General features: G+C 45.7%; 7 protein-coding genes across 7 annotated transcripts in view; 4 read left to right on the forward strand and 3 right to left on the reverse strand.

The window, feature by feature from the left end:
• LOC122490252 overlaps positions 1–4866 on the forward strand; it is a 33096-nt gene extending 28230 nt beyond the window's left edge. The window contains exons 4-5 of the mRNA XM_043592849.1: positions 1861–1870; positions 3055–4866. Of these exons, the coding sequence (XP_043448784.1) occupies positions 1861–1870; positions 3055–3372 (328 nt within the window). The 3' untranslated portion in view covers positions 3373–4866. The remainder of the gene's footprint in view (positions 1–1860; positions 1871–3054) is intronic.
• Positions 4867–5477: 611 nt separating this feature from the next.
• On the reverse strand, positions 5478–9031 carry LOC122489137 (histone H4). The gene has a single exon (XM_043590656.1). The coding sequence runs from the start codon at positions 8970–8972 to the stop codon at positions 8661–8663; it is 312 nt and encodes a 103-aa protein (XP_043446591.1). The 5' UTR covers positions 8973–9031; the 3' UTR covers positions 5478–8660.
• Positions 9032–13202: 4171 nt separating this feature from the next.
• LOC122489132 (histone H2B type 1-C/E/F/G/I) lies at positions 13203–13763 on the reverse strand. The gene has a single exon (XM_043590651.1). The coding sequence runs from the start codon at positions 13746–13748 to the stop codon at positions 13368–13370; it is 381 nt and encodes a 126-aa protein (XP_043446586.1). The 5' UTR covers positions 13749–13763; the 3' UTR covers positions 13203–13367.
• A 275-nt stretch (positions 13764–14038) lies between these two features.
• LOC122489125 (histone H2A type 1-E) lies at positions 14039–14947 on the forward strand. The gene has a single exon (XM_043590643.1). The coding sequence runs from the start codon at positions 14071–14073 to the stop codon at positions 14461–14463; it is 393 nt and encodes a 130-aa protein (XP_043446578.1). The 5' UTR covers positions 14039–14070; the 3' UTR covers positions 14464–14947.
• A 351-nt stretch (positions 14948–15298) lies between these two features.
• LOC122489123 (histone H3.1) lies at positions 15299–16272 on the forward strand. Its single transcript, XM_043590640.1, has one exon. The coding sequence runs from the start codon at positions 15601–15603 to the stop codon at positions 16009–16011; it is 411 nt and encodes a 136-aa protein (XP_043446575.1). The 5' UTR covers positions 15299–15600; the 3' UTR covers positions 16012–16272.
• A 2258-nt stretch (positions 16273–18530) lies between these two features.
• LOC122489128 (histone H2A type 1-E-like) lies at positions 18531–19422 on the reverse strand. The gene has a single exon (XM_043590647.1). It carries the CDS (start codon positions 19420–19422, stop codon positions 19036–19038), a length of 387 nt encoding a protein of 128 aa, XP_043446582.1. The 3' UTR covers positions 18531–19035.
• Positions 19423–19732: 310 nt separating this feature from the next.
• On the forward strand, positions 19733–21081 carry LOC122489130 (histone H2B type 1-C/E/F/G/I). The gene has a single exon (XM_043590649.1). The coding sequence runs from the start codon at positions 19748–19750 to the stop codon at positions 20126–20128; it is 381 nt and encodes a 126-aa protein (XP_043446584.1). The 5' UTR covers positions 19733–19747; the 3' UTR covers positions 20129–21081.
• The last annotated feature ends 3658 nt before the right edge of the window (positions 21082–24739 follow it).

Genomic DNA, 24739 nt, shown 5'->3' on the forward strand with positions numbered 1-24739 from the left:
GTGTCTCCCTCTCTCTCTGCCCCTCCCCTGTCCATGCTCTGTCTCTCTCTGTCTCAAAAAAAATAAATATAACTTAAAAAAAAAATTTAGAAGTTAGTTCAAAACAAGGGTGCCTGGGTGACTCGGTTAAGGATCCGACTTCAGCTCAGGTCATGAGCTCACAGCTCGTGAGTTTGAGCCCCGCGTCGGGCTCTGGGCTGACGGCTCAGAGCCTGGAGCCTGCTTCAGATTCTGTGTCTCCCTCTCTCTCTGCCCCTCCCCCACTCATGCTCTCTCTGTCTCTCTGTCTCTCTCTCTCTTAAAAATAAACATTAAAAAATTTTTATAAAAGAAGTTATTTCAAAACAGAATACTTGATGAAGATGTACATACATATATAGAAATGAAAACAGAGGAAAAAAGTAACATGTTCATTTTGTTTAGGGTAATAACTATTAAAAATATATTTTGACCAAAATAAATGTCCATAAAAAAATCTATTGAGGGACAGCAGATTTCTCCAGCCCAAAAAATATCTCTTTGGCCTAAGGATTATTTTGAGCTAACAGCAATCAAAACCTAGCAGATTCAGGAAAACCTCTTATGTTCCCCCTTACCTGCTTAAATTTACATTGGAAAGGGGGCCTGTACCAGGAAAAGGTACTACCAGAGATACCTTTTATTATTTTATTTTATTTTTTGAGAGATATTTTTATCCTGGGAAATGTACCTGCATGACAGGGCAACCTTTATTTTCCAAACACCTTCTCTCTCCTTCCTGTGAATGGTCTTCCCTCCTTTTAAACCTCCAGACAGACCCTTTACCTTTTCCTTAGTTCAATATGTTATATAAGCCTCATTACCTGGGTGCTCTATTTGTGTGTGTGTGTGTGTGTGTGTGTTTATTTATTTTTGAGAGAGAGAGTGTGTGAGCAGTAGAGGGGCAGAGAGAGAGGGAGACACAGAATGGAAGCAGGATCCATGCTCTGAGCTGTCAGCACAGAGCCCCACTCGGGGCTCGAACCCACAAACTGTGAGATCACGACCAGAGCCGAAGTCGGACACTTAACAGACTGAGCTACCCAGGCACCTGTGGGGGCTGTATTTTTATGAGACTCCCATACATATGGTTTGTTTCATTCCTGTTAATCTGTCTCATATCAATTTAATCATTAGATTAGCAAGGGAAGAAAGGAAATATTTCGCCCTTCCCCCACATAATATAATACATATTAAAATAAACACAGGCTCTGTTAATAACATAATATGTAGTAAAAATAAATGTTAGTTATTTAACATTGTGTATATCATGTACAATGTTTTAAATTCATGTGTATTAAGGTAAAACTTTTAAAGTATATAGTAAATATAAAATATTTTAAATTTAGTACTAAAAATAAAAATTATTTGTTATATTAAATAGAAGCATGCCATGTATATGCAGTATTTTACATAAATTATCTTCATTAATTCTTACACTGTTTATGAGGTGATTACTGTTACTATCCCAATCCCATTCTGTACATGAACAAAGATTTAGAAAGCATAAGGAAGTGACCAAAACCCAATCAGTAGAGAAGATACAATTTCAAACCGCAGTTGTTTTTGTTTTTTTTTTTTCAGCTATTAACCGGTCCCTAAAACACACACTTGAACAATGGGTGACGTTAGTTACAGTAGTTTACAAAATTATATTGGTGTCAAAATTTCAGAGTATGATCTTGTATTTGTTTTTAAGAAATAAAATCCAACGTACGCGAAGAATATTCTATTTTAAGTCTTATATGAAAACCAAATTTTCATTTTAGTCGTTGAAAATTAAAAGGCTTAAAAGAAACTGCCATCGGTAAGTTTATGGATATAAGTACGTCATTTTTGTAGGGCTTTAATTGTACTCCAGTGAATTTACAGTTAATGCAATTGTGATCAAAATCTTAAAGGGATTTTTTCCCCCCGAAACTGCTACAATGATTCTAAAGTTGCCCATGAAAGGAACCTTGTGAGACTAGATCAGAAATTTTTGAAAAGAAACCATGAGACCTGTCATGGCAAATTAGGCCCTCTAATGCAACTGCAGTGTAAAACGTTGATGTAATACAAAAGAACACTGTAGGGGAGGAAAAATAACCCTCTACCCTGCTAGGTTCTGTACGTCCCCACCCCCACCCCCACCCCCAAGCCCCCTGCCATAGCAAAGGCAGAGTAACCAGAGAAAACAAGCAGAAGTGTAATGACATGCACGTCATGTATTCCTGGGAGATAGTCTGAAAAACTGAGAAGAACACCTGAAAAGGCCCAAGCCGCCCCCTTTACGTACTATCTTCCACTAAAGACAAAAGATGTCATGCGGGAGGGGCGTGCACAGGGCGCCGGTTATGGGCTCCCAGGGGAAGGATGGCAAACAACGCAGGGTGGTTCTGCAGAGTCAAGGCCGGGCTTTCTCCAGGGACAAGTTTCCGTGCTGATCTAGTCGTCCTTCTCTTTCTGGCCCAGAGAGGGAGACCCCGACTGAGATCTCCTTCACAAATGTGAAATTCCCCTTAAGAAAGTGTGAGTTCTCCTCTGGTCTTACAGATTCTCCTGCGTCTGCTATTTCTCTAAACTGCTCAGAAATAGCCCTTATGTCAGACAGGCCTCTGTGCGGGCGGCGTATACCGTCCCGTTCACACGCACGGGGCATGTTTGGGGAAGGTGTGTCTGAGCTCCCCACTCCTATTTTGGGGTGGCGTCCTAGGGTACCCTTCCCAATCATCCCCTTCTGAAGGAGAAAGGACAGCACTTGCTTATAAAAAAAAAAAATGAGCCCCTGTGAACATTCTCACGGGAAGATATAATTTCAGATACAAATATCAACGGTTTCAGAAAAATCTAGAGCTTAAAACTGAGACTCCTCACTCCGTTCCCTCCCCCACACCGCCATTGGCTCTCAGCCCAGAGAGGGGCGGAGCCCGGCGTGCGGTCGCGGCGCCTCGGTTCCCGCCCGCGCGTTCAGTTCTCAATCAGGTCCGACGACTGCTTATAATAACGCCGGTCGGGCCAGTGGAGCCATCGCTGGGACTTACGCAGCGTGTTTAGACAGCTATGTCTGGTCGCGGCAAAGGCGGGAAGGGCCTGGGCAAGGGGGGCGCCAAGCGCCACCGCAAGGTGCTGCGCGACAACATCCAGGGCATCACCAAGCCCGCCATCCGGCGGCTGGCCCGGCGCGGCGGCGTCAAGCGCATCTCCGGCCTCATCTACGAGGAGACCCGCGGGGTGCTCAAGGTGTTCCTGGAGAACGTGATCCGGGACGCCGTCACCTACACGGAGCACGCCAAGCGCAAGACGGTCACGGCTATGGACGTGGTGTACGCGCTCAAGCGCCAGGGCCGCACCCTCTACGGCTTCGGGGGCTGAGCGCCCGGGACCCACTACGATCTCCCCAAGCACAGAAAAGGCCCTTTTCAGGGCCCCCATCCTCTCAGCGAAGGAGCCGTGACGCCGGTTTCGCTTTGTGTTCTCTGACTTTGTTGTGTTAACTCCTGGCCTTGGTCTTATTCCTTACGTGTCCAGACTAGGAAAGTCTTACTGCCAACTGCCCACATTTCCGTGCATTTTCCTTGGGCATCAGTGTATTTAGCAAACATGCTTGGTGTTCTCTGTTTAACTTAAAAGTCTGGCGTTTGGGGTTTTAATGCTGCACTAGGAGCTTCAGTATGGCCGCAGTTGAAGAAATGGGACGGTTTTTTCTGTTCAGAAGGTGTACATGTGTCAGGGTTGAGACAGACGAGACGGACTCCGCGTCTCCGCGCTGAATTTGTGACTTGGTGCGTTTAGTATTCTCGACGCTTTCAAGTTTAGTTCCTGTTTAGTGGCCTTTATTCTGCTGATCTATGTCCTCTGCTCAAGAAACCAGTGCGTGCTAAGGGGACTGGAGAGCAGTAGTAGTGACGAGCCGTCCTTCCTTGCCCCCTTTCTGATTGATGCATGCAGCACGTGGTTGGCCCCCTGGCTCGGATCCTGGTTTCCACCCAGTGTGGACACCGGTAGGTGGTAGAAGACTTGCAGGCTAATCCCCCACAGAGGGGTGCTGAGGGTGGGACGCAATTGGAAGGGATCCCAACTAAGTCACAAGGAAAACAAGGTTGCATTACAGAAATGTTAGGGTGACAAAACAAAGCAGACCCTAAACCCAGAGGAGCTACTGCAGGGATCTTGGGAGCGGAAGAGTGGAAAAGGAATCAAACAAGGGGTTAGGACATGAACCCAGACCTAAATTCAAAGTAGGTCTTAATATTCCTCCAGACCAGATCTTAGCAAGTAGAGAAAGAAACCCAAAGTCAAAGGTGAAAATCTGGATGTTGGTAGAAAGCTTGGCCAGTGCATATACGCAGGCCGAAGTAGTAATTCCCACAGGTATGTAAAAAAAAGTAAACAGTGATCGAGATATTAGATATAGATGTAGATAAATGATAGATAGATAGATAGATAGATAGATATTTTTCCCCCTAAAGCTGAAATTAAAAACTTTAATCATTTGCCCATACTTCACCAAGAGTTAACCTTTGTGAGGTCAAATACTAAATATGCACCTGGCCTTCTCCCAACTCAGGACCCTGGATGCATCTCGGAAATACAGTGCAGTCTTTCTTAATGATTGTGATCTCTCATTTTCCTGGGAATACTTGCGCTAACTTCAGCTAACATATGACTCTAAATTGCAAAACCCACAGTGTTTTGAATGGGATTTCCTTTTGTCTTTGCTATTCCTGTAGGAGATTGTCTGTCGGGAGAATTTGGTTTTGATTATATTTCCCCAACACCTTCTGAAGGTCTATTATCTGTTTGCGGCTTTCCACTGATTTCTTGAATAATTCTGGTAACAGTCTCTCAGTTCTTAAAAATAAACAACTAGGGGCGCCTGGGTGGCGCAGTCGGTTAAGCGTCCGACTTCAGCCAGGTCACGATCTCGCGGTCCGTGAGTTTGAGCCCCGCATCAGGCTCTGGGCTGATGGCTCAGAGCCTGGAGCCTGCTTCTGATTCTGTGTCTCCCTCTCTCTCTGCCCCTCGCCCATTCATGCTCTGTCTCTCTCTGTCCCAAAAATAAATAAAAACGTTGAAAAAAAATTTTTTTTAAAAAAAAAACAACTAAAAAAAAATCCTGAAGTATTCTGTACATTATTTGTTATTTTTATAGTTAATATTCTAGTCCTTGTCTTCAGAAACCCATGGCTTATGTTCATAGCCTGATTTAAAGAAACATTCAAAATTTCTTGATATTACCTTTCATAAATCCTGGCCCCAAATTTTGAATAATGAAACCCTGAAGGTATTACTTGTATCTAAACTCCTCTTGTAGTTTCCCACGTGGCCAGGAGGCCACACATATTTTCTCATTTTATGAGAAAAGATGTACTTTGTAATTAGCAATATACAATTATACAATTGTGAGAACTCTTTTCTTATATATCGTGTAATAGGAAAAAGGAAGGCAAAGCAAAAATAAACTATACATTCCTAAGTTAACCAGATGAAATATTTTTAATATAAATGTTTAACAATTTTACTTAAGTTGGATAGAACATATTTATATTTATATACAATAACCACACAAAACTACCAACAGACTTTGTTCCTAGATATCAACGCCACGGCGAAAAAAATAACAAATACTTTCCGGGAAATATCAGAAGGTTCCTGGAGGTTTATCAATCTCCGTATTCACAGTATCATACCTAAATAGAGGATTCTATCCTATTCCATAATGATAACACTGATTAATATAATAAATTAACCAGACGTTCTCTAGTCATCAATGGATGGTTACTATTTTTCCTTATGCTGTTCTCTATAGGCCCATGCTACAAGATACAGATCTGAAATTGAGTTTTACAGAAGAAGCATCAAAAGAACTTTAATAAATAATTGTACCAGATACCTGTCAGACTCTACCTTGGGACTGATTTAAAATTTTCCAAGCTGTATTAGAAGCAGGGTACTTAACCCAAGACCAGCAAAGCAAGAGTTAATTAGTTAGGACTGAATGAACTGATTTGGTTGTGGCTAAAATTCCCTTACTAAAGTCCTCTTATACTTGTAATTGTTGTCTTTTTCAAATGGATTCCTCAAATTTTAAAAAAATATTCTATTAAAAGAACTCCTGGTAAATTGTCAGGAATCTTAAAACTATCGACTCTGTTGAAAACAGGTTATATATTGATTGGCTGTATCTACAAAACTTCACAGAATAATGGTTGGATTTTATGCAAAATGCTAGGAATCCAAGGAATCCAAGGAATGCGGTTATTATAATGTGGTTGGTATAGGCTTAGAAGTAATTGATCCTTCTTAAAACAAGTAGGCCTTTCCTTTATCCCCTTTTCAAACCATCATTAAAACAGACCAAGTAAGACAAAAGATAAAATTTAAAATACTTCATCAAAAGATGAAGTATCACAGTTGATAAAAAGCCTTGATGTTGGTTCCCTAAACATTTCAAAGTGTATATTTCTCTACTATTTGCAGATATTCAATACTGCTAGAGAAACAAATGTGATGGATGAAACTTCTGTCTTAAGTATAGGTAAATACCTAGAAAGTGGAGTGTGTATGTATTAAGGATATAAAGAAGGGGTAAAGGACCAAGAGACATGTAATATTCATGAGGCACTTTTATACTTGAAACACCAGACACTAAATATGCATGAGATACGTGAGGCACTAAATATTCGTGATACACTAAATATACTTGGAACACGTAGTACCTTGATTCAGTCACCCTCTGGTGATGTCCATCCTGGCCCCACACGTCCTTTGCCTAAGATACGCAAATAAAGCACATGCCCATTAGGCAGGTGAACTAGTAAGCATCAACTGTGACCAGGAATAACCGTCTGTCTTCCATAGACTAGCTCCCTGTCATTGGCCCCGGGCGCCTTCCATTTGAGGAACTACTTGTCCCAACTTGGGCTGTAGTCTTCAAGAAGAAAGGCTGCATGTGGCAGAGAGAAAGGTAACTAAATGCATGACCAATGATTCAGCTGCTGTGGTCCATCTATCTCCTCACGCCTTTACCCAAGCCTTAACTTACCACACGTCTTTCCCCCTGTCTCAGGCTATGTACTCAAATGTATTAAAAACAAACAAAACACACACACACACACACACACACACACACACACACAAGCATCCCCAGCATTTAAATTTGGTCTGAGTCTTTCTGGGCCACAGGACAGCTTGTCTGGTGGTGCATTTTGAGGCCAGCAAGGCATAAACCCAGAATGAGTACAAATGAACAAGTATACATTGTAAGAATAATCAAGAGAATACCTCCATTGGGTGGGGGATGGGTGAGATGGGTGATGGGCATTAAGGAGGACACTTGTTGGGATGAGCACTGGGTGTTACATGTAAGTAATGAAACACGAAATTCTACTCCGTAAATAAATAAATAAATAAGTAGAATATCTCCGACATTTGCAAAGTTGTTTGGAAAAAACATACACCGGAGTATTATGCACGGCTCCCTAAGAGACTATAGTATCTCCTGTTAATGTGGCTGGATCTCTACTGGAATGTGGTTGTTCAAGAAAAGTTGCTCACACCCGGAGGTCACAAAATGAGATACAATTAGTGGCGGAACGTAAATGTAAGTGCTTCACACAGCTCTGTGTGGCAGGCAGGATTCAAGCACTTGTCATTAGCAACTCAATCCTCAAAATAATCCTTTGAGTGAGGTCTCCTCCTCCTCCTCCGCTTCCTCCTCCTAACCGTGTAGGTGAAAAAACTGAGGCCCAGGAAAGAGTTAGAACTGAACCTGCTCTCACAACCAAGTGACGCTTCTATAACGACTCTGTTTAGACGTTTCACCACCTCGCATCACTTCAGTAAGCAAAGTTATACAACAGGACATTTACGTCTTAACTTTCACAATATTGTTTGCTTTACATGCTTAAGAGATTCGTCTTTATGTCCAAAGTTCACGTGGGTCCACTCGCTGGTGCCAAAGCTGACATTTTCCCACGAGTTAAAAGTACATTTTCCATGTGTTACATCCATTTGTACGTCATAAATTAACGCTGAACGAGCGCCGATTAGGATCCTTGCCCTTAAAACATACAAACACAATTAGCGTTAACCTTTAAAAGCTGTCTACTCTTCGTGGGAAGTGATGGCGAACAATAGGACATTAGTGGCCCCTCCAGACTTAGACACCACTGACCTGATTGACAGGTGACATTTAGAGGGGGCGGAGCCCTCAATTACAAACTTAAAAATAGATTGCCACCTTTCTTAGAATAAAAACTTCCCTAACTTTAAGTCTGAAAACTTTCTTTCAACTCTGCCAAGCAGACTCTGCAGGACTTCTGGCAAGGGGCCGATCACAGGAGGGGGGTCTCCCCAGCAGGCCCACAGTTAAGCCTCAAAAAGGAAGTTGTGTCCACCGCAGGCCTCAGAAGCCTCTTCACACGACCTGCTTCCTCGAGCGAATTCGCAGCTAACAAGACCCCAAGCCAGGCGGAAAGGTTCGCTGTTGTAGGTTTGCCACAGGAGAGGGAGCGACCCGTGCGGGACGCGGACCGGCGAGCGTCAAACTAGCGTCACGGCTCCTCTGTGAGAGTGGGGGGAGCCCTGAAAAGGGCCTTTTGTTTGTAGACAGGACAGGACGGGGGTGCGCAGAGCCCCGGAAGCCGGGAACCTGGAGTTCAGCCCCCGAAGCCGTAGAGGGTGCGGCCCTGGCGCTTGAGCGCGTACACCACGTCCATGGCCGTGACCGTCTTGCGCTTGGCGTGCTCCGTGTAGGTGACGGCGTCCCGGATCACGTTCTCCAGGAACACCTTGAGCACCCCGCGGGTCTCCTCGTAGATGAGGCCGGAGATGCGCTTGACGCCGCCGCGCCGGGCCAGCCGCCGGATGGCGGGCTTGGTGATGCCCTGGATGTTGTCGCGCAGCACCTTGCGGTGGCGCTTGGCGCCCCCCTTGCCCAGGCCCTTCCCGCCTTTGCCGCGACCGGACATACTGACACGAAAGACTCCACAAAGCCCTGTCACGTCGCCAGAGCTGCGGGCTTTTATATATCCTCTGGCGGACCGAACTGAGAACCTAAGGAAGCCGCGAAGTGCCACCCAGTGGGGGAGGGAAGTCTGACCAAAAAAAAAAAAAAAGCCTTCGGTTTCCTTGTGCTGTTTTGTTCTATACCTAGTACCTTTTGTGACAACGTGTTAAAACTTTAAAAATTGCTTTTGAATGTTATGAAAAATACAAAAAAAAAAAAAATGGGGGGGGGGGGGCAAGCAATAGATTAGCAAGCTCTTACCCCAGGATACAGAGAGCACTTACAACTACTAGCTACTTTGATATTTTGGTGAACAGACATATGCACGTATTTTTTTCAAAGAAAATTTACAGAGTGCCGTGCATAGGGATTGTGGAACTTCTTTATGCTGATTATATTTTTAGTCAATTTCCTCTCTCTAAAGAGAAAAAGACGTTTTTAATATCCACGTGGTATTCTTCCTTAAGAATTCTCTATAGTACACTTTAACCAATTCTCTAGTAAATCCTTAATAAACCAGATGTTTAAAAGAATTCTTTTCCCCACTGATCGATGTGTCACTTTTAACAGTGACTCATACTTGGAACTGTGGGGGCAAGGGCAGGCCACTAAGATGGGCCAGTTTGGCGTGAAGGTTATTAAAATCCAGCAAATTCAGGAAAGCTTTTTACCTAAATAAAAATAAATTTTTAGTAAATTTTTAGTAAATTTTATTTACTAAATAAAAAGAAATTGCATAGAGGACCTGCTCCAGGAAGGGAGCTTTCACAGTTGGTAACTATATTATGAACTACGTATAGATGATGGGCAGGGACCCGGCAAGGCCTGTTTGATCAGAGTCCTCTCTATGCCCCCTCAGTGGCCCGGCAGACATTGGTTAACCAAACTCTTCAGAAGTGCATTCCTTCCCTTTGAAGTCCCAGACCCCTGCCCCCTCCTTAGTTCAGCCTGACATATGCCTCATTTTGCTGGACTGTCTTTGAAATGTCATGTCTGTGTGGATTCCCTGTACATACACTATTATATTTGATTTTCTCCTGTTAATCTGTTTCTGTTTGATTCTTAGCCTAGCTAGAAGGACCTAGAAACGGACAGGATATTCCCCCTCCCTGACAAAACTATTACCAAAAAGTCTATTCTGTTCTATATTTTAATCAGTTTCCTTTGCCAAAGGAAATCTATTTTCACTTGGAACTTTGGAAAAGTTACATGACTGAAGGTGAAAAAAGTGATTATTTTTATATCTGTGTAATATTCCATCATAAGCAGTTTCTATGATACATTTTAAACAAATGTTCTAGTACTTAACATAATGTGCTTTTTTTTTTCAATTTTAAAGGAGATTTATACATAAATCTGAGGATAACCTAGAGTTGAAATGCTTTGTCAGAAAGGATGTAGATTTTGTGGTATTTGATTAATATTACTACACTTTCCACAAAATTCTTATCACATTCACCTGTGCCAGCGATAACTGTTGTGCATGTGAGTTTACCATCACTGATAAAATACTAAAGCGACATAGTTTGAGGTGGTATATTCTGCTCCCCTGCAAAATAGTGGATCTTGTTTCAGGTTTAAAGGAAAAATGAACCCCTTTTGGAAGTTTTCACATCACTGCATTGCACTTATTAACTGGGGCAGAAAAACTGACATCTTTAAAAGAAAGATCGCGTCATTTTGTACATTGTAGGAACTGGAAATTTTCCCTTTATTCTTTTCATGGCTCATTGGCTGGTCCACTAATTGAAATGACATAAAACAGATTAACGGGGGGGAAAACCAAATTTGATTTCATAAGTACAGAAGCCCTGTAAAAAATAAGAGACTCCAAGGCAGTCAGGCAGTCGAGGCTGAGTCCCCCTCCCTGGCTGAGGGGTGGGATGGGGACCTGGGGCTGCAAAGGGGAGGAGGGCCAATCACAGGAAGATAAGAGCCGCTGTTTGGTTAATCAGATGTTTGCCCGGCCTCAAAACATCTTTCCACATTAAACGTTCTGTCTGGTCATAGCTCTCCCTCTGTTATCAACCCCTTATCGAAATCCTTTAAGGCAGTTAAGGGAGGGGCAAAAGTTTTTCTTGGCCTGTGAGGTTGTTGATTGGCTTTAGTTCTTGTGCCAAATAGTCCACTTGTCAAAGGGGTATTTTGAGACTTGTTCTGAACCAGGTCACTGTCACATTGCTGGGCTTAGAACGGGGCCTGGCTCCTAGTATCGGGGCAATAAATATTTGCTGAGTGAAATGTAGGGAAATAGAGAATTCTCAACCCTCTTCGGATCTCTGGGTAAGAATTAAACCAACATGAGACAGACCAACGGGGAAAAAAAGGGTCCAAATCTTACTGAATTTTTCCATTCTACATGAGAGCCTTCACGAGAGCAGGACGTCTCAAAGTGACTCTCGCAGGGGAACCTCCATACCTTTTAGAAAAAAGATGAATTTGTGAGGAATTGACAAGACACAGGGCTTTGGGCTTGGGGTAGTCAATTGAAGAAATAATAAGGTTTTTTCAAATGGCCTTTTGGCCCCCAATTCCCCTGTCTCCGGTGACAAGAAGGCCTCCCTTCCCCTGGGTGCAGGGAGGGCACCTTTCCCTGGGGAGGCTCTTCTCCCGCCTCAGGGTCAAAGGGCGGAGCGGGGTGGGGGGAGGGGGGTCCGAGCGACCTTCCAGCTTTTTAGTTTCTCAAACTCTTTCAAGCTCAAGATATTAATATATGCCAAGGGCCAAGGTGCCGTATTTGGGGGCAGCGAGTCTGGAACCCGATCGGAATGAGTGTGGCGAGCCTCCCCTCCCCCCAAGTCCCCTTTCTGAGCCCCCTTTCTTGAGCACTGACGTTGCTCCAGCTGAAAGCTGGACGTCAGCCTGTGCTCCGCCACCTTCTGTCAGTCCGTCCGTGTGCAGCAAGGCCTGACCTTTCTGCCTCCTTTTCCCCGTCCGCCCTCCTCTTCTGACTGCTGCCTCTTTAGTCCCGACCTCACCCCTGGCTGGTATTTCCAACGTTTTGACCCGGATCTCACTCCCTTTCAATCTGTTCTCACCTAGGCCACCGGGAAAATGATTCAGAATCCTACATCTTGCAACATTTTCAATTTCTGCAGTCTGGATTCTCCCAGTAGATAAACATTATATTTCTTGACAAGGTGTGCAGGGCTTCACAGTATCTAAGGTTTTCTGCCCCACCTTCGGCTGGCCTTTCCACCTTCATCTCCAGGCATCCCAGCCTCCAGCCACTCTAAAGTAGCCTCCAAAGTCTCTAAGGGTGTGCTAGGTGCTCAGACCAACCTGCCTGGAGCAGGCTTCCCTCCCCGATACAGGGTCTTACCCACCCAGCAGGCTCCACTTAGCTCACTTCCCAGCTTATTTGCACAGTCCGCATTTTCTTCTGTTTCCTCTGGAGATGCTGGGACTTTCTCATTGCAGGAAAGTGTCTTAGCACCTACTAGGCACTGGAGACCAATTTGCTGCATACATGGAGGAGTGAAGAACTGTGGACTTGATACAAATAAAAAGACTGAGTTAGTTACTGGGAATATTAAAGAGAATTGAAGAGGCGGAGAAGGAAAAGAAAGAAACTTCTCCAAGTCTTCATTTAGCCTGATGGGAAAGGGCTCAGCTTTATTTTTCAAACTGTATTTGTTACACCTTTACTGAAAGCCCTTTAATAATGCTTATACTTTTACGAGGGGGCGGGGGGAGGCACGGTATGGACGCCTTCGTGGGGTAAACTGACAGAGGTGACCAGGTGAGGAACTAGAGAATAGAATAGTCTGAACTACGCTGTCTGGTGACGTTAAGTCACCAAGTTTTTAATCAGCGCTGCTGTCCTGACATTAACATTACCTTCCAACTATAAAGCAGTAAAAGATGGAGTAGGAGGTAGAATCACGGGAGGCTGGGGGCACGTAGATGGCACCAGCCGTATCAACGAAGACCCACACCCCACGATCCCGTCTTACCCCTCTTACCCCGGAGAAAACTAGCCTAGGTCTACGCACAGATTAAGTCGAAGAAGCCAGAAATCACTACGTTCTACGTAGCTCACCACAGGAACCTCTGAATAGTATTGCAGCCCAATTTAGAAAGCCGAGGTGGTATATTCTTTGGCTTTTTCTTAGTACACAAGATTTCATACTAAAAAGCAACTTCAAATTTGATGCAAAAATGCTCGAGGCAAATCCTGCCAACAAGAATGTCAGTTTCTCATAAATTATTTACTTCTAAGAGAAAATGCAACACCCAATTCTATATTAAGCAAGGCTAACAGCGAACAAGCTCTTTTTTAGAAAGCGTGGATGGCTCTAAAAAGAGCCTTTGGGGTATGGGTCTGGAGAATCCGATCTTCCTGGGAAAGGCGAGTTTACTTGGAGCTGGTGTACTTGGTGACGGCCTTGGTGCCCTCGGACACGGCGTGCTTGGCCAGCTCGCCGGGCAGCAGCAGGCGCACGGCCGTCTGGATCTCCCGGGACGTGATGGTCGAGCGCTTGTTGTAATGCGCCAGGCGCGACGCCTCGCCCGCGATGCGCTCGAAGATGTCGTTGACGAACGAGTTCATGATGCCCATGGCCTTGGACGAGATGCCGGTGTCGGGGTGCACCTGCTTCAGCACCTTGTACACGTACACCGAGTAGCTCTCTTTGCGGCTACGCTTGCGCTTCTTGCCGTCCTTCTTCTGCGCCTTGGTCACCGCCTTCTTCGAGCCCTTTTTCGGGGCGGGAGCGGATTTGGCTGGCTCAGGCATGGCCGGAACGACACCGCACAGGCTCAGAAAAAACGAAACTGTAAAGCGAGTAAGACGCAACTTGTCCGGTTTATATAGAAACCCTTATGCAAATAAGGTGTAAGTTACAGTCCTGGGTCTGATTGGTGGCTAGTCAACATGACGTCACTAGTTAGCTCTGCCCAATCACAACACGACACTCCCAAAACTGCATTCTCGTTGGAGAAAATAAAGCCACAAGTTTAGCCAATGCAAAGCCTTCTTTTTCGCGCCCAATCAGGGCTATAAAAACTGCTGGTTGTGTGCTCGTCTTACCAAGTGCCTCTAGAGTGTTGAGGTGGTCATGTCTGGACGCGGGAAGCAGGGCGGCAAGGCTCGCGCCAAGGCCAAGACGCGCTCGTCGCGGGCCGGGCTGCAGTTCCCGGTGGGCCGCGTGCACCGCCTGCTCCGCAAGGGCAACTACGCCGAGCGGGTGGGGGCCGGCGCGCCGGTGTACCTGGCGGCCGTGCTCGAGTACCTGACGGCCGAGATCCTGGAGCTGGCGGGCAACGCGGCCCGCGACAACAAGAAGACGCGCATCATCCCGCGCCACCTGCAGCTGGCCATCCGCAACGACGAGGAGCTCAACAAGCTGCTGGGCCGCGTCACCATCGCGCAGGGCGGCGTCCTGCCCAACATCCAGGCCGTGCTGCTGCCCAAGAAGACCGAAAGCCACCACAAGGCCAAGGGGAAATAGAATTCTGGGTTAATTTGTCACAACGCCTTTCTCCCGCATAAACCAAAGGCTCTTTTAAGAGCCACCTACAATTTCCTGTGAAGGACTGTACACGAAGTATCTTTTGTTCCTGATAACAATTCTGAGACGTCATCTATCTCGCAACTTAGTGCGTTAAGTAAAAGCAGTTGAGTAAAAAGTTCGCCTTCCTAGCCCTAACATTGTCAAATCTGTCCTCTAACTTTTCATGTTATGCAAAGAACCTATCGTATGGACTTGCCACTTTCGAATCCAGATTTCTGGATGTACATTCAGATGGGTAGACCCACCATAGGTTACTCGTGGTGGGGAAGTAGATAATCCTTAAGAGGAATAAGAGTAATTCTGCTAAATTACACACCATGTTTCATGTCCTTTGCAAAGCCAGTCTCCTCCCCCGTTAGTAAAACAAGGCAGGTATCGTAATTTTGAGTTTCCAAGTTAGCAGAAATAAAGTATGCTGCAATGGAATTGGTTTGTATTCTCTGAAAATGAGAAGTTCGTGGAACAATGTTTCCCTATGAAGTTTCTAGTCTGTGGATTGTTTGCATGCAAGTTAGAATTTCCTTGAAAAATAACAAATCCCAAAATGTAAAAAGTTTAAAAAATTGAGGGGAGATGGTATAGAATTGAGCTGTCCAGAATGGTAGCCAGTTGTGTCTCGTGATCACGGGACGTGTGGCTAGTCTGAATTAAGAAGTGCTGTACGTGTAAAATGCACACTGGATTCCGCAGAGTTTGGAGAAAGGAATGTAAAATATCTAACAGTTGCCGATTACATGTTGAAATGATTTTGGAAATACTAGATTAAACAAAATAGTTAAAATAATTTGTTTTTTTATTTTGTTCTAATGTGGATATAATGTGAAAATATGTTTCTTATGTAGCTTGCATTTATTTCTACGGGAAATCGCTAATATAAAGCGGACCAAAAAATACATATTGAGGTCGTGGACAAGACCATCAGCACACTCGGCGCTCCATAAAAGTTTCGAGTCTTTAACCAATCCGGTTACCGGTTGTGTAGGCTGGTCCCCTTTTGTCCAATCAGCTTCTGACTCTCACTATAAATAAAACGGAACCGGCTTTCTTTTCTTATTGGCATCCAACGTCCAAGCAATGGCTCGCACGAAGCAGACGGCGCGCAAGTCGACGGGCGGCAAGGCCCCGCGCAAGCAGCTGGCCACCAAGGCGGCCCGCAAGAGCGCGCCGGCCACCGGCGGCGTCAAGAAGCCGCACCGCTACCGGCCCGGCACAGTGGCCCTGCGCGAGATCCGCCGCTACCAGAAGTCCACCGAGCTGCTGATCCGCAAGCTGCCGTTCCAGCGGCTGGTGCGCGAGATCGCGCAGGACTTCAAGACCGACCTGCGCTTCCAGAGTTCGGCCGTGATGGCGCTGCAGGAGGCGTGCGAGGCCTACTTGGTGGGGCTCTTCGAGGACACCAACCTGTGCGCCATCCACGCCAAGCGCGTCACCATCATGCCCAAGGACATCCAGCTGGCGCGCCGCATCCGCGGGGAGCGGGCCTGAGCCACAAGGTCTGTCACTCCTTCCCAAAGGCTCTTTTCAGAGCCACCACATGTACGCTGAAAAGGACTGTTTCCCTGTAACGGTTACTGATGGGTTGGTTTCACCGGTGGGATAACGACCATTTACGGGCGCTTTACAGTGTTTTAGGAAGTTAGTAAAGACCCTCACAAGTGCACTTAGCTATTGGCCTGCTTGCGCTCCGATTCATACTTTTAGTCCTGTTTAACCACACTGGTCTGGGGTTCATTAAACCCTTTTTCTCGGTAGACAACTTGATGTAAATACAAGGAAGCTACCCGCACAGGTTCTCCCTTTCTTGTTCTCCCTGTCCCTTCTCAACTTTGAGGCAGGTGGGAGAAATTTTCTAAGTTACTTTGTACTCCTGAAGTTGGGTTCCAAGGCCACAACTGCTAACTTAAAATCACCCATCTTGATTGTGTTAATTGCCTTCAGGTGAGTGGGTTCATGGTTAACTAGTGCCTGTGATTTCCACATCCAGAGTTTTAAGATAATGCCAGTATTTTACCAATTAAAAATGCCCTACTAGCCTCTACCAGCAAAACAATGTATTATAAACATCCTCTCCGTAATCTGCCTTCCTCTGGAAGGGAAGCTATATTTGGAGGAAAGCAGTGCCCTCCCACCCTCCCAATTTACCCTCCCACACACACGCGCACGCGCGCACACACACACACACACACACACACACGAGGCTGTGCTGATCCAAAACAGATTGGTATTGAGTGTAAGTGAAGCTTTCCTTACCCCTGGGCTGGGAAACAGCTATTAAGAAGGGCCCTGTCCACCCTGATCAATACTCTTGCTGGTTGGGCAGAGTATGCAAAAAGTACAATTCTCCAAGTTAGTCTTTCCGTTCTGATTATATGAAGACTTATTCAGGGGCAGTGAGTAGTTCTAGTTGTGTGGACCTGGTCATTTTTAGATCTGTGGGTCTAAAATGGATACTCCAAGTCTCTGAAACCACTCCATGTGCTAAACTGATTATCTCATGACCTACCTCAGCTCTTGCTGGGCCTTCAAGGTGTGCTTTCATCACCCCATAAGAGGAATTGAGTTTTGCTATAGGAATGGCACGCAAAAATGCATGCTCAGTGACCCCAGATCATTTTGGCTCATGCTAACGTGTCGAATGTGATGCCATCTTCTAAGGCTCACTGAAGGAGGAGGGACGGTCTGATCAGTCTGGGGTATGCATTTTCACTTTGCTAGAGATCTGCAAGAATTTCAGAATGTACGTGAATATGTACGTCTTAACTCAGGAGGTAAGTCTGGCATGGACATAAAGGTTTGGGAGTCATTAGTACATAAAAAGTAAGGTTTGGGAGTCATCAGTATATAAAAGTCTTTAACACCAAGCAAGTGGCCTACAGATCCCTTCTGGCTTCTTCCTGTCTCTTGCAATCTGCTCTGTGGCCAGTATCGAACTTCGTGTCATTGCCTGAAATATCACAAGCCATGACTCTGGTGCTGCTCATTCTCTGCTGAGATCCCCACCCTTTCCTCTAATTCCCAGTTTCCTCCAACCTTCAGATGAGATGCTCCCTCTCCTTTTTTATCCTTCCGTCTTAGTCCTCCCAAAGTCCTGTGCTTATTTCTCTTGCTATCTTGTGTTTTGATTATTTACTTTTGGGTTTTATCCCATTAGAATGAGTTTCTTTTGGACAGGCAGGGTCTTATTGTTGTGTCCTTAATGTATAGTACCTGAATATGAAACGGAAACTCACGGAAAGTATAAGTACATTACAATTTAATAAATGAGGCCACAGAAAAAATAGTCTTTGTGCATCCATTTCTTGAGATTGCAAAAAAAAAAAAAAGTGGCATAAATATTCCAGTCTTTTCCAAGGACTAGTATACAAGGATCTTGCTTTGCCTGTGTAGAAATATGGACAACGGACCAGGATTCTCACTATTCTCAAACGGGCCTTTGGCTTTTCAGAAGCGTTTCTATTCTTTCAAACTGGGTCTCCATCATGAAAACTTGGACTCCAGTTCTTAGCATTCAGTGCCATCCTTGTTACGACCAAGATTGTACTGCTATGTTGGACATCTACACGTTTGGCCATGTGGTAATATATGTATATACTCATATACATGAATATACACATGAATAATTATAATACTATAAACTGTATTTGAATACTTTTAGTAAACAGATCATGAAAACCAAATTATTCTTTAAAGGCAATTTTTTAATTCAAAATTACCATCTTCCTGACACCCTAGTGGTTTTGTGTACCATATATGGAAACCACTCCTGCATCCTGCCCAAAGTTACCTTGATAGTAAAATTGTCACCTACAACAAACTTTCAGATACTGACCTAGGTAGTCACCTTGAATCAACTTAATGTCCTTGTACATTCAAATAAATGACTTTGAAATTAGTCTATTTAGTTCACAAATGTTAACTTGCTAGCAAAGTACCCTAAACACTGTAGGAAAGGGAAAAAATTCTCCCTTCATTGTACCCACCCCTAACCTGGCTTAAGAACTAGAATAACAAAAAAGTGCGTTTTATTACATGCAGAGGTCCAGTGAAGTTTCCAACCCCAAATCAATGACCAAGGCAGAAGTTTTTACTTTTTAGACAAAAACCTGAGGATTTGGCAAAATACAGAAAACACGTTTGAGATCCTGGACTGAACAAGTTGAACAAAGCAGACTAGTAAAAACTGCAGCTCCCGGGTCTTTAGAGTTCCTATCTCTGGTGACCCAGCTTTCAGAGAAACAGCAGGAGACAGTGTCTTTACACAGTAGAGGCTTCCCAAGTGTATTTAGTTCAGAGTAATATGCCAATGTGGTAACCTGGGGGCAGCCTGCCCTTGGCCCCTACAATACCAACTCTTAAGTGTGAACATGAAGCTAAAGCCCAACTAGAAAACTTCAATCGTCGTGAACGAAAGAATAACGTGAGAAGAAAACAAGTCGTGTCACCTTTTTAGGACTATAGAAGTGGCTCTGAAAAGAGCCTTTGTTTTTCAGTGGTTTCCAAGCTTCCTTCTCACTTGGCTTTGTGGTGGCTCTCGGTCTTCTTGGGCAACAGCACGGCCTGGATGTTGGGCAGGACGCCGCCCTGCGCGATGGTGACGCGGCCCAGCAGCTTGTTGAGCTCCTCGTCGTTGCGGATGGCCAGCTGCAGGTGGCGCGGGATGATGCGCGTCTTCTTGTTGTCGCGGGCCGCGTTGCCCGCCAGCTCCAGGATTTCGGCCGTCAGGTACTCGAGCACGGCCGCCAGGTACACCGGCGCGCCGGCCCCCACCCGCTCGGCGTAGTTGCCCTTGCGGAGCAGGCGGTGCACGCGGCCCACCGGGAACTGCAGCCCGGCCCGCGACGAGCGCGTCTTGGCCTTGGCGCGAGCCTTGCCGCCCTGCTTCCCGCGTCCAGACATGACAGCCCCAGATGCACAGAGGGTACCTGATACAGCCAACACCAGGCCGCCACTTTTTATAACCCTATTGAGCGCGAAAAAGAAGACTTTGCATTGGCTAAGCTGGTGGCTTTATTTCATCCAATGAGAATGAAGCTTTGGGAGTCTCGCGTTGCGATTGGGCAGAACTAACTGCTGACGTCAAGTTGACCAGTCACCAATCAGACCCAGGACTGTAACTTGCACCTTATTTGCATAAGGGATTCTACATAAAAAGGACAAGTTGCGCTTTGCCCGCAGTATAGTTTTCATTTCTCTTCTCAGCGCGTCACGTCTTCTCTGGGCCATGCCTGAGCCGGCCAAGTCTGCCCCGGCCCCGAAGAAGGGCTCCAAGAAGGCGGTGACCAAGGCGCAGAAGAAGGACGGCAAGAAGCGCAAGCGCAGCCGCAAGGAGAGCTACTCGGTGTACGTGTACAAGGTGCTGAAGCAGGTGCACCCCGACACCGGCATCTCGTCCAAGGCCATGGGCATCATGAACTCGTTCGTCAACGACATCTTCGAGCGCATCGCGGGCGAGGCGTCGCGCCTGGCGCATTACAACAAGCGCTCGACCATCACGTCCCGGGAGATCCAGACGGCCGTGCGCCTGCTGCTGCCCGGCGAGCTGGCCAAGCACGCCGTGTCCGAGGGCACCAAGGCCGTCACCAAGTACACCAGCTCCAAGTAGACTTGCCAAGTAAGCGTTCTGTTAGCCAATCCCAAAGGCTCTTTTCAGAGCCACTTAAACTTGCTAAGGAAGAGCTGGTGCACTGTCATTACTAGGGAGACGGGTGTTGTTCTAGGTAGGTGATAGCGTCCCGGATCACGTTTTCCAGGCACACCTTAAGCACCCTTCGGGTCTTCTCGTCCAGGAGGCTGGAGGTGGGTTTGACGCTGCCATGTTGACTGGGTAATGGGCTTGGTGGTGCCCTGGACGTGACTGCAGCGTTGTGGTGGCGCTTAGCACCACCCTTTCCCGTGCGTTCCCGCGCTTGCCATGTCTACACCTGATAGTGGCTGTATAAGCGGAAACCCCAAGGACAAAAGTCACAACCTGGAGCACTGAAGGGAAAGGAGAGTGGAGTGAGGCCAGCCTTTTGCTTGAACTCTGCGGACCAAGTGGAAACTAGAGGAACACGGGCGGGAAAGCCTCACAATTCATCCCACTTCCTCGTTCCAAAGGTGAAGGGGGGGGGGGGGGAGGTGGGTGCTAAAGCTTAGGTTGAGTCTCCGAGGTCGTCTTGGGCGGAGGTAAGGCAGTCTTCGTGGTGCCCTCGCAGGGACTAAAGAGCCCTAAGGGCTCAGCTTTAGATATTGAAAGCAAGAAAAGGAGGTAAGTCAGTGAATGTGGGCCTCCACGTGCTATTCGCCGTTCTGCACATGTGGGCACAAGGTGCAGCGAAGTTCCTGGGCTCCCTGGATAGGAGCGGAAACTCCGGGCTCTCGCTCCAGCTCCACCCCTTGCATGGCTCTGAGTACTGATCTGCAGGATGGACACACCGCCAGCAGGTGCCCGGCGTCCCGTATGGCAGGTACAGTGCTCAGTGCATGTTAACTCCTCAGAACGGCTCTGTGAAGTGGGCACGGTCACCTCCCTTTCTCAAGTAAAGCAAAACAAGTCACTTACCCAAGGCCACACAGTCAAAAAAATAATAATGATAAAAATAACGCGAATGGAATTTAAGCTGCCAAATTTGAGTCCTCGCTTTTGGTAGGGATTGGCTGCCTCTTTTAGGGCATAATCCCTGCCCTGATGAGAAGGGAAAGTGTAAATGAAGGCCTTTGCTTTTATCATCCTTGTGCAGTAACCCCTCATTTCTTCAGATTTATTGGGCATTAACTATGTTCCTAGCACCATGCTGGGCTCTTGGCCCCATCGGGCCAGTTCTTGCTGTGTCTTGCAGCAAATTGCATAAGGTACAGATCTCCACGTCTTCCCTCTGTGAAATGGGAATAACTCGGAGATGACAATGAGAGGTCTAAAGGAAGGTTGCAGCTCTTAGTCACTCAATGTTCCTTTGTCTTCTTGCCGGTATCTTTGTCTGTGTTAGAGTCACGTGGAATAACCAACGTGAAAACACGTTATGGCAGTAGTAAAGCATTTTGCTACCGGAAAGCCAGTAAATCAATTGCACTCCGGCCAGTTGCTACTTATGGTCCCCCGCCACCCTGTTGCATTAAGGTAGTAATGAAACTTCAGGAATTTTTATCTATTCCTCTTTCGAGTTTCTGAAAGAAATCTCTGTAGTAGTAGGCCAACGCAAAGTGACAAATAAAAGTTCTTCTGTGTCCACCTCCTTGCCAGTAGTCTTGTGACTTTGCTAGGATAAAAAGATGCCAAAGCAGATTTTAAAATGCTTTCCTGCCGCCACCAAAACCCCACTGTATTTCCCAATCCTTCCAACCAGTTAAACTAACATTTTATTTCGCCTTTAATACTCACTACAAGCCAGTCATTGTATGTTGGGTTAGAAATGGAATTCCTGAGTAAGACTCCATGATCTTAATTCTCAGTCACCACTGGGGGCCCTGAAAATTGGTAATCCTTTCATGGAAGAAAATTTGACAATCTCTTTCAAAACAATGCATCTATTTTTACACCCAGAAACCACCTCTGGGATGGTATTATTCGTGAAAATGTGCAAAATGACATATATGTACAGAGTTTTTCAGCAGCCCGGTTTATAGTACAAGAGACTAGAAGCAATCTGAGTGATCAAAAACAAAGCGATAAGTTACAGTGCATTATTCTGATGGTAAAAACAAATAGAAATGCTCTTTTTCATAATAACAGTAGCTAATATGTATTGCTTACCACGTGCCAGGCGAGGTCCTAAAAGATTCCTCACATAAATTCCATCCTTTAATCTTTATAATAACCTTAGGAGTGAAATTACTACTATGCCTGTTTTATAGATTACAAAGTGGGGATTCAGAGAGGTTGAGTAAACGGCCTGAGGTTGCACAGCCAATAAGTAATCCAAACATACTTTTTAAAGAATCTAGCTTCAGAATCCACATTTGTAACCACTGGGTACTATTAGGCTTCTCCAGGTATCGACATGTGATGGTCTCCATTACTGGCTAGTGCAAAAAGTAAGGCACGGGATAGTGTGCAGAGAATTTTGTATACGTATGTTTGTATGATTGTAAAATGCCTCTAGAAGGATAGTAGATAAACTGCCAACGATTCAGGGAGGATCTTTTCAACTGTAACCCTTTATGCTCTTCGAATTTTAAATCAGGCATGCACTGCCCATAAATGAATGCATGAACGAACAAATAAATAAATCTAAGAATCCCCCTGCTCCAATACAGATAAAACACACATAATAAATGCCTTGGCAGAGATGTGTATGGAAAACCCAAGGAGCACAGGACAGGTGATATTACCGGTAGGGGTGGGGATCATACAAAACAACATTCTAGGCAGAAGAAGTAGGAAAGTGGGTATCACATTCAAGGAATCAGTAATCGTTGGTGGGACTAAAGTCTACGAGGGGAGGCAGAAGGGAGCAGTCCATGGGCCCGAGCCATTAGTCTGATGGAATGTTATACCAAAGGCTTCATTCTGTACTCTGCGCAGGCTTCTGAAAATGGCAGGCCTTCGGGATAAAGCAACTAATACGAATTGTGAAGGGCTTATCATGTAAGATTCTGAAATATGCAAAATTCTACACGCCAATATAACTGGATGGCTATTTGAGTGAAGCGGGCTCTCAAATTATTTATTAAATTAGTCCAGCATTCATAGGATCTCGTTGCTCCATGAGCATGAAGGAGAAAAAGAAAGTATCACTATTTTGGAACTAGTAGAAGAAGCTCAGAAGAATTTATGACCGGCTTAAAGGAAAGATTTCATATACAACATTGTGGCCTCTGTAGCCTATGATCAAAGAAGCCAATGGATGAGAAGTGCCCGCTTCGGAGATAAATGCCGGAAGGCTGTGCAACAATGTCTCGTGTTCCGAGGTCCTAGGAGACCCCCTTACAAATCTAATGACACTCCTCTGTGTTTATCACCTGCAAACAAACTGCTGGGTAGCAGCTTTGAACACTGGCACAGAACTCCATATGGGACGCAGTACGGTGTGCAGACAGGGCCTCACTGGCCAGGCTTGACTTTATATTCTACGTGAAGAAATAGAAAAGAAGTTGAAGAGGGTTTTATTTCATACGAGAGAAGTGGGCCTTATCTTCTACCATCCAGGAGGTCCTTCTTTCTAATTGGCCATTGCCAGGAGGAAGAGAATTCTTCGGTTTTTATCTTTTGGTGTTTAGTATAGAAACGGTCCCCATCTTCTTTCGTGCAAGTTTTTTTCCAAATCGGTTTCCTTTAACCTCACATTTTCCTACAAGAACTTCCGCTTCAGTCTGTCGCAGCTCACGTTGACAAGAGATAAGACAGTGAAAGAACAGACCTAGGCCGGCCGACTAGTGACTGTGTCCCCGACGTGGCCGCAGAAAGAAGTTCCCGCTCAAACCTCAGACCACACCTCCTCCCCTTGAGTAACTTATGTTTTCTAAGAAAGCAGGCTACCAATTGATGCATTCTTCTGAAGTCTAAGGTGGGAGGAAGGGGAGTGTGAGAGGCGTGGAAAGTGTGAGTAGAAGAGGTGGGGGCCAGAAGCAGGAGCCCTCAACCCTGTCCAGGCTTAGAATGACCTGGGAGCATTTTACCCCTCCCCAAACCAATTAAATCAGTCTCTGGGGATGGTGTTTGGTGCTAGGTATTTATATAGCACAGCAAGGCTCACAGCCAATGGTTCATAGGTGACCAGTGAGAAACGTTCTGTATACACTGAGGCCAAACATGTTAGAGACCCTCAGACACAGTGGTTCTTACACTTCAGGTGCATCAGAATCTCCTGGAAGACTTGTTCAAACACAGATTGCTGAGCCCCACCCCCAGAGTTTCTGATTCAGTGGGTCTGTGACCACCAGGCCCAACATTTGCATTTTTAACAAGTTCCAGGTGATGCTGATAATTGCTGATCTGGGACTTTGGCAGCCAATCGGCTGAGGCCATGACCCTTCCCCAGCCAATCGGCGAAGGCCATGATCCCTATAAAACCTTTGTGCTTTTTGAAACCCGCTCTCTCTCCGGTATCTCACCGCCGCGTCCATGCAGGTAGGGGATTGAGCTCGAGCTAGCTCGAATAAAGGCTCTTTGCTTTTGCATGGGACTCGGCTCCCTGGTGGTCTTTGGGGATCACGAATGCTGGGCATAACAACAGGAGCTGTGACAAAGGTCCGAACAGTCCGTGGAGCTTCAGGCCACGTGTGTAACAGGAAAATC

This window comes from Prionailurus bengalensis, chromosome B2 (assembly GCF_016509475.1).
Source record: "Prionailurus bengalensis isolate Pbe53 chromosome B2, Fcat_Pben_1.1_paternal_pri, whole genome shotgun sequence".
In the NCBI taxonomy this organism is placed as follows: domain Eukaryota; kingdom Metazoa; phylum Chordata; class Mammalia; order Carnivora; family Felidae; genus Prionailurus; species Prionailurus bengalensis.

What these genes read in the sequence shown, in the direction of transcription:
- LOC122489123 (XM_043590640.1), top strand. Translation starts at nt 15,601, where the DNA reads ATGGCTCGCACGAAGCAGACGGCGCGCAAGTCGACGGGCGGCAAGGCC.
- LOC122489128 (XM_043590647.1), bottom strand. Translation starts at nt 19,422, where the DNA reads ATGTCTGGACGCGGGAAGCAGGGCGGCAAGGCTCGCGCCAAGGCCAAG.
- LOC122489132 (XM_043590651.1), bottom strand. Translation starts at nt 13,748, where the DNA reads ATGCCTGAGCCAGCCAAATCCGCTCCCGCCCCGAAAAAGGGCTCGAAG.
- LOC122489137 (XM_043590656.1), bottom strand. Translation starts at nt 8,972, where the DNA reads ATGTCCGGTCGCGGCAAAGGCGGGAAGGGCCTGGGCAAGGGGGGCGCC.
- LOC122489125 (XM_043590643.1), top strand. Translation starts at nt 14,071, where the DNA reads ATGTCTGGACGCGGGAAGCAGGGCGGCAAGGCTCGCGCCAAGGCCAAG.
- LOC122489130 (XM_043590649.1), top strand. Translation starts at nt 19,748, where the DNA reads ATGCCTGAGCCGGCCAAGTCTGCCCCGGCCCCGAAGAAGGGCTCCAAG.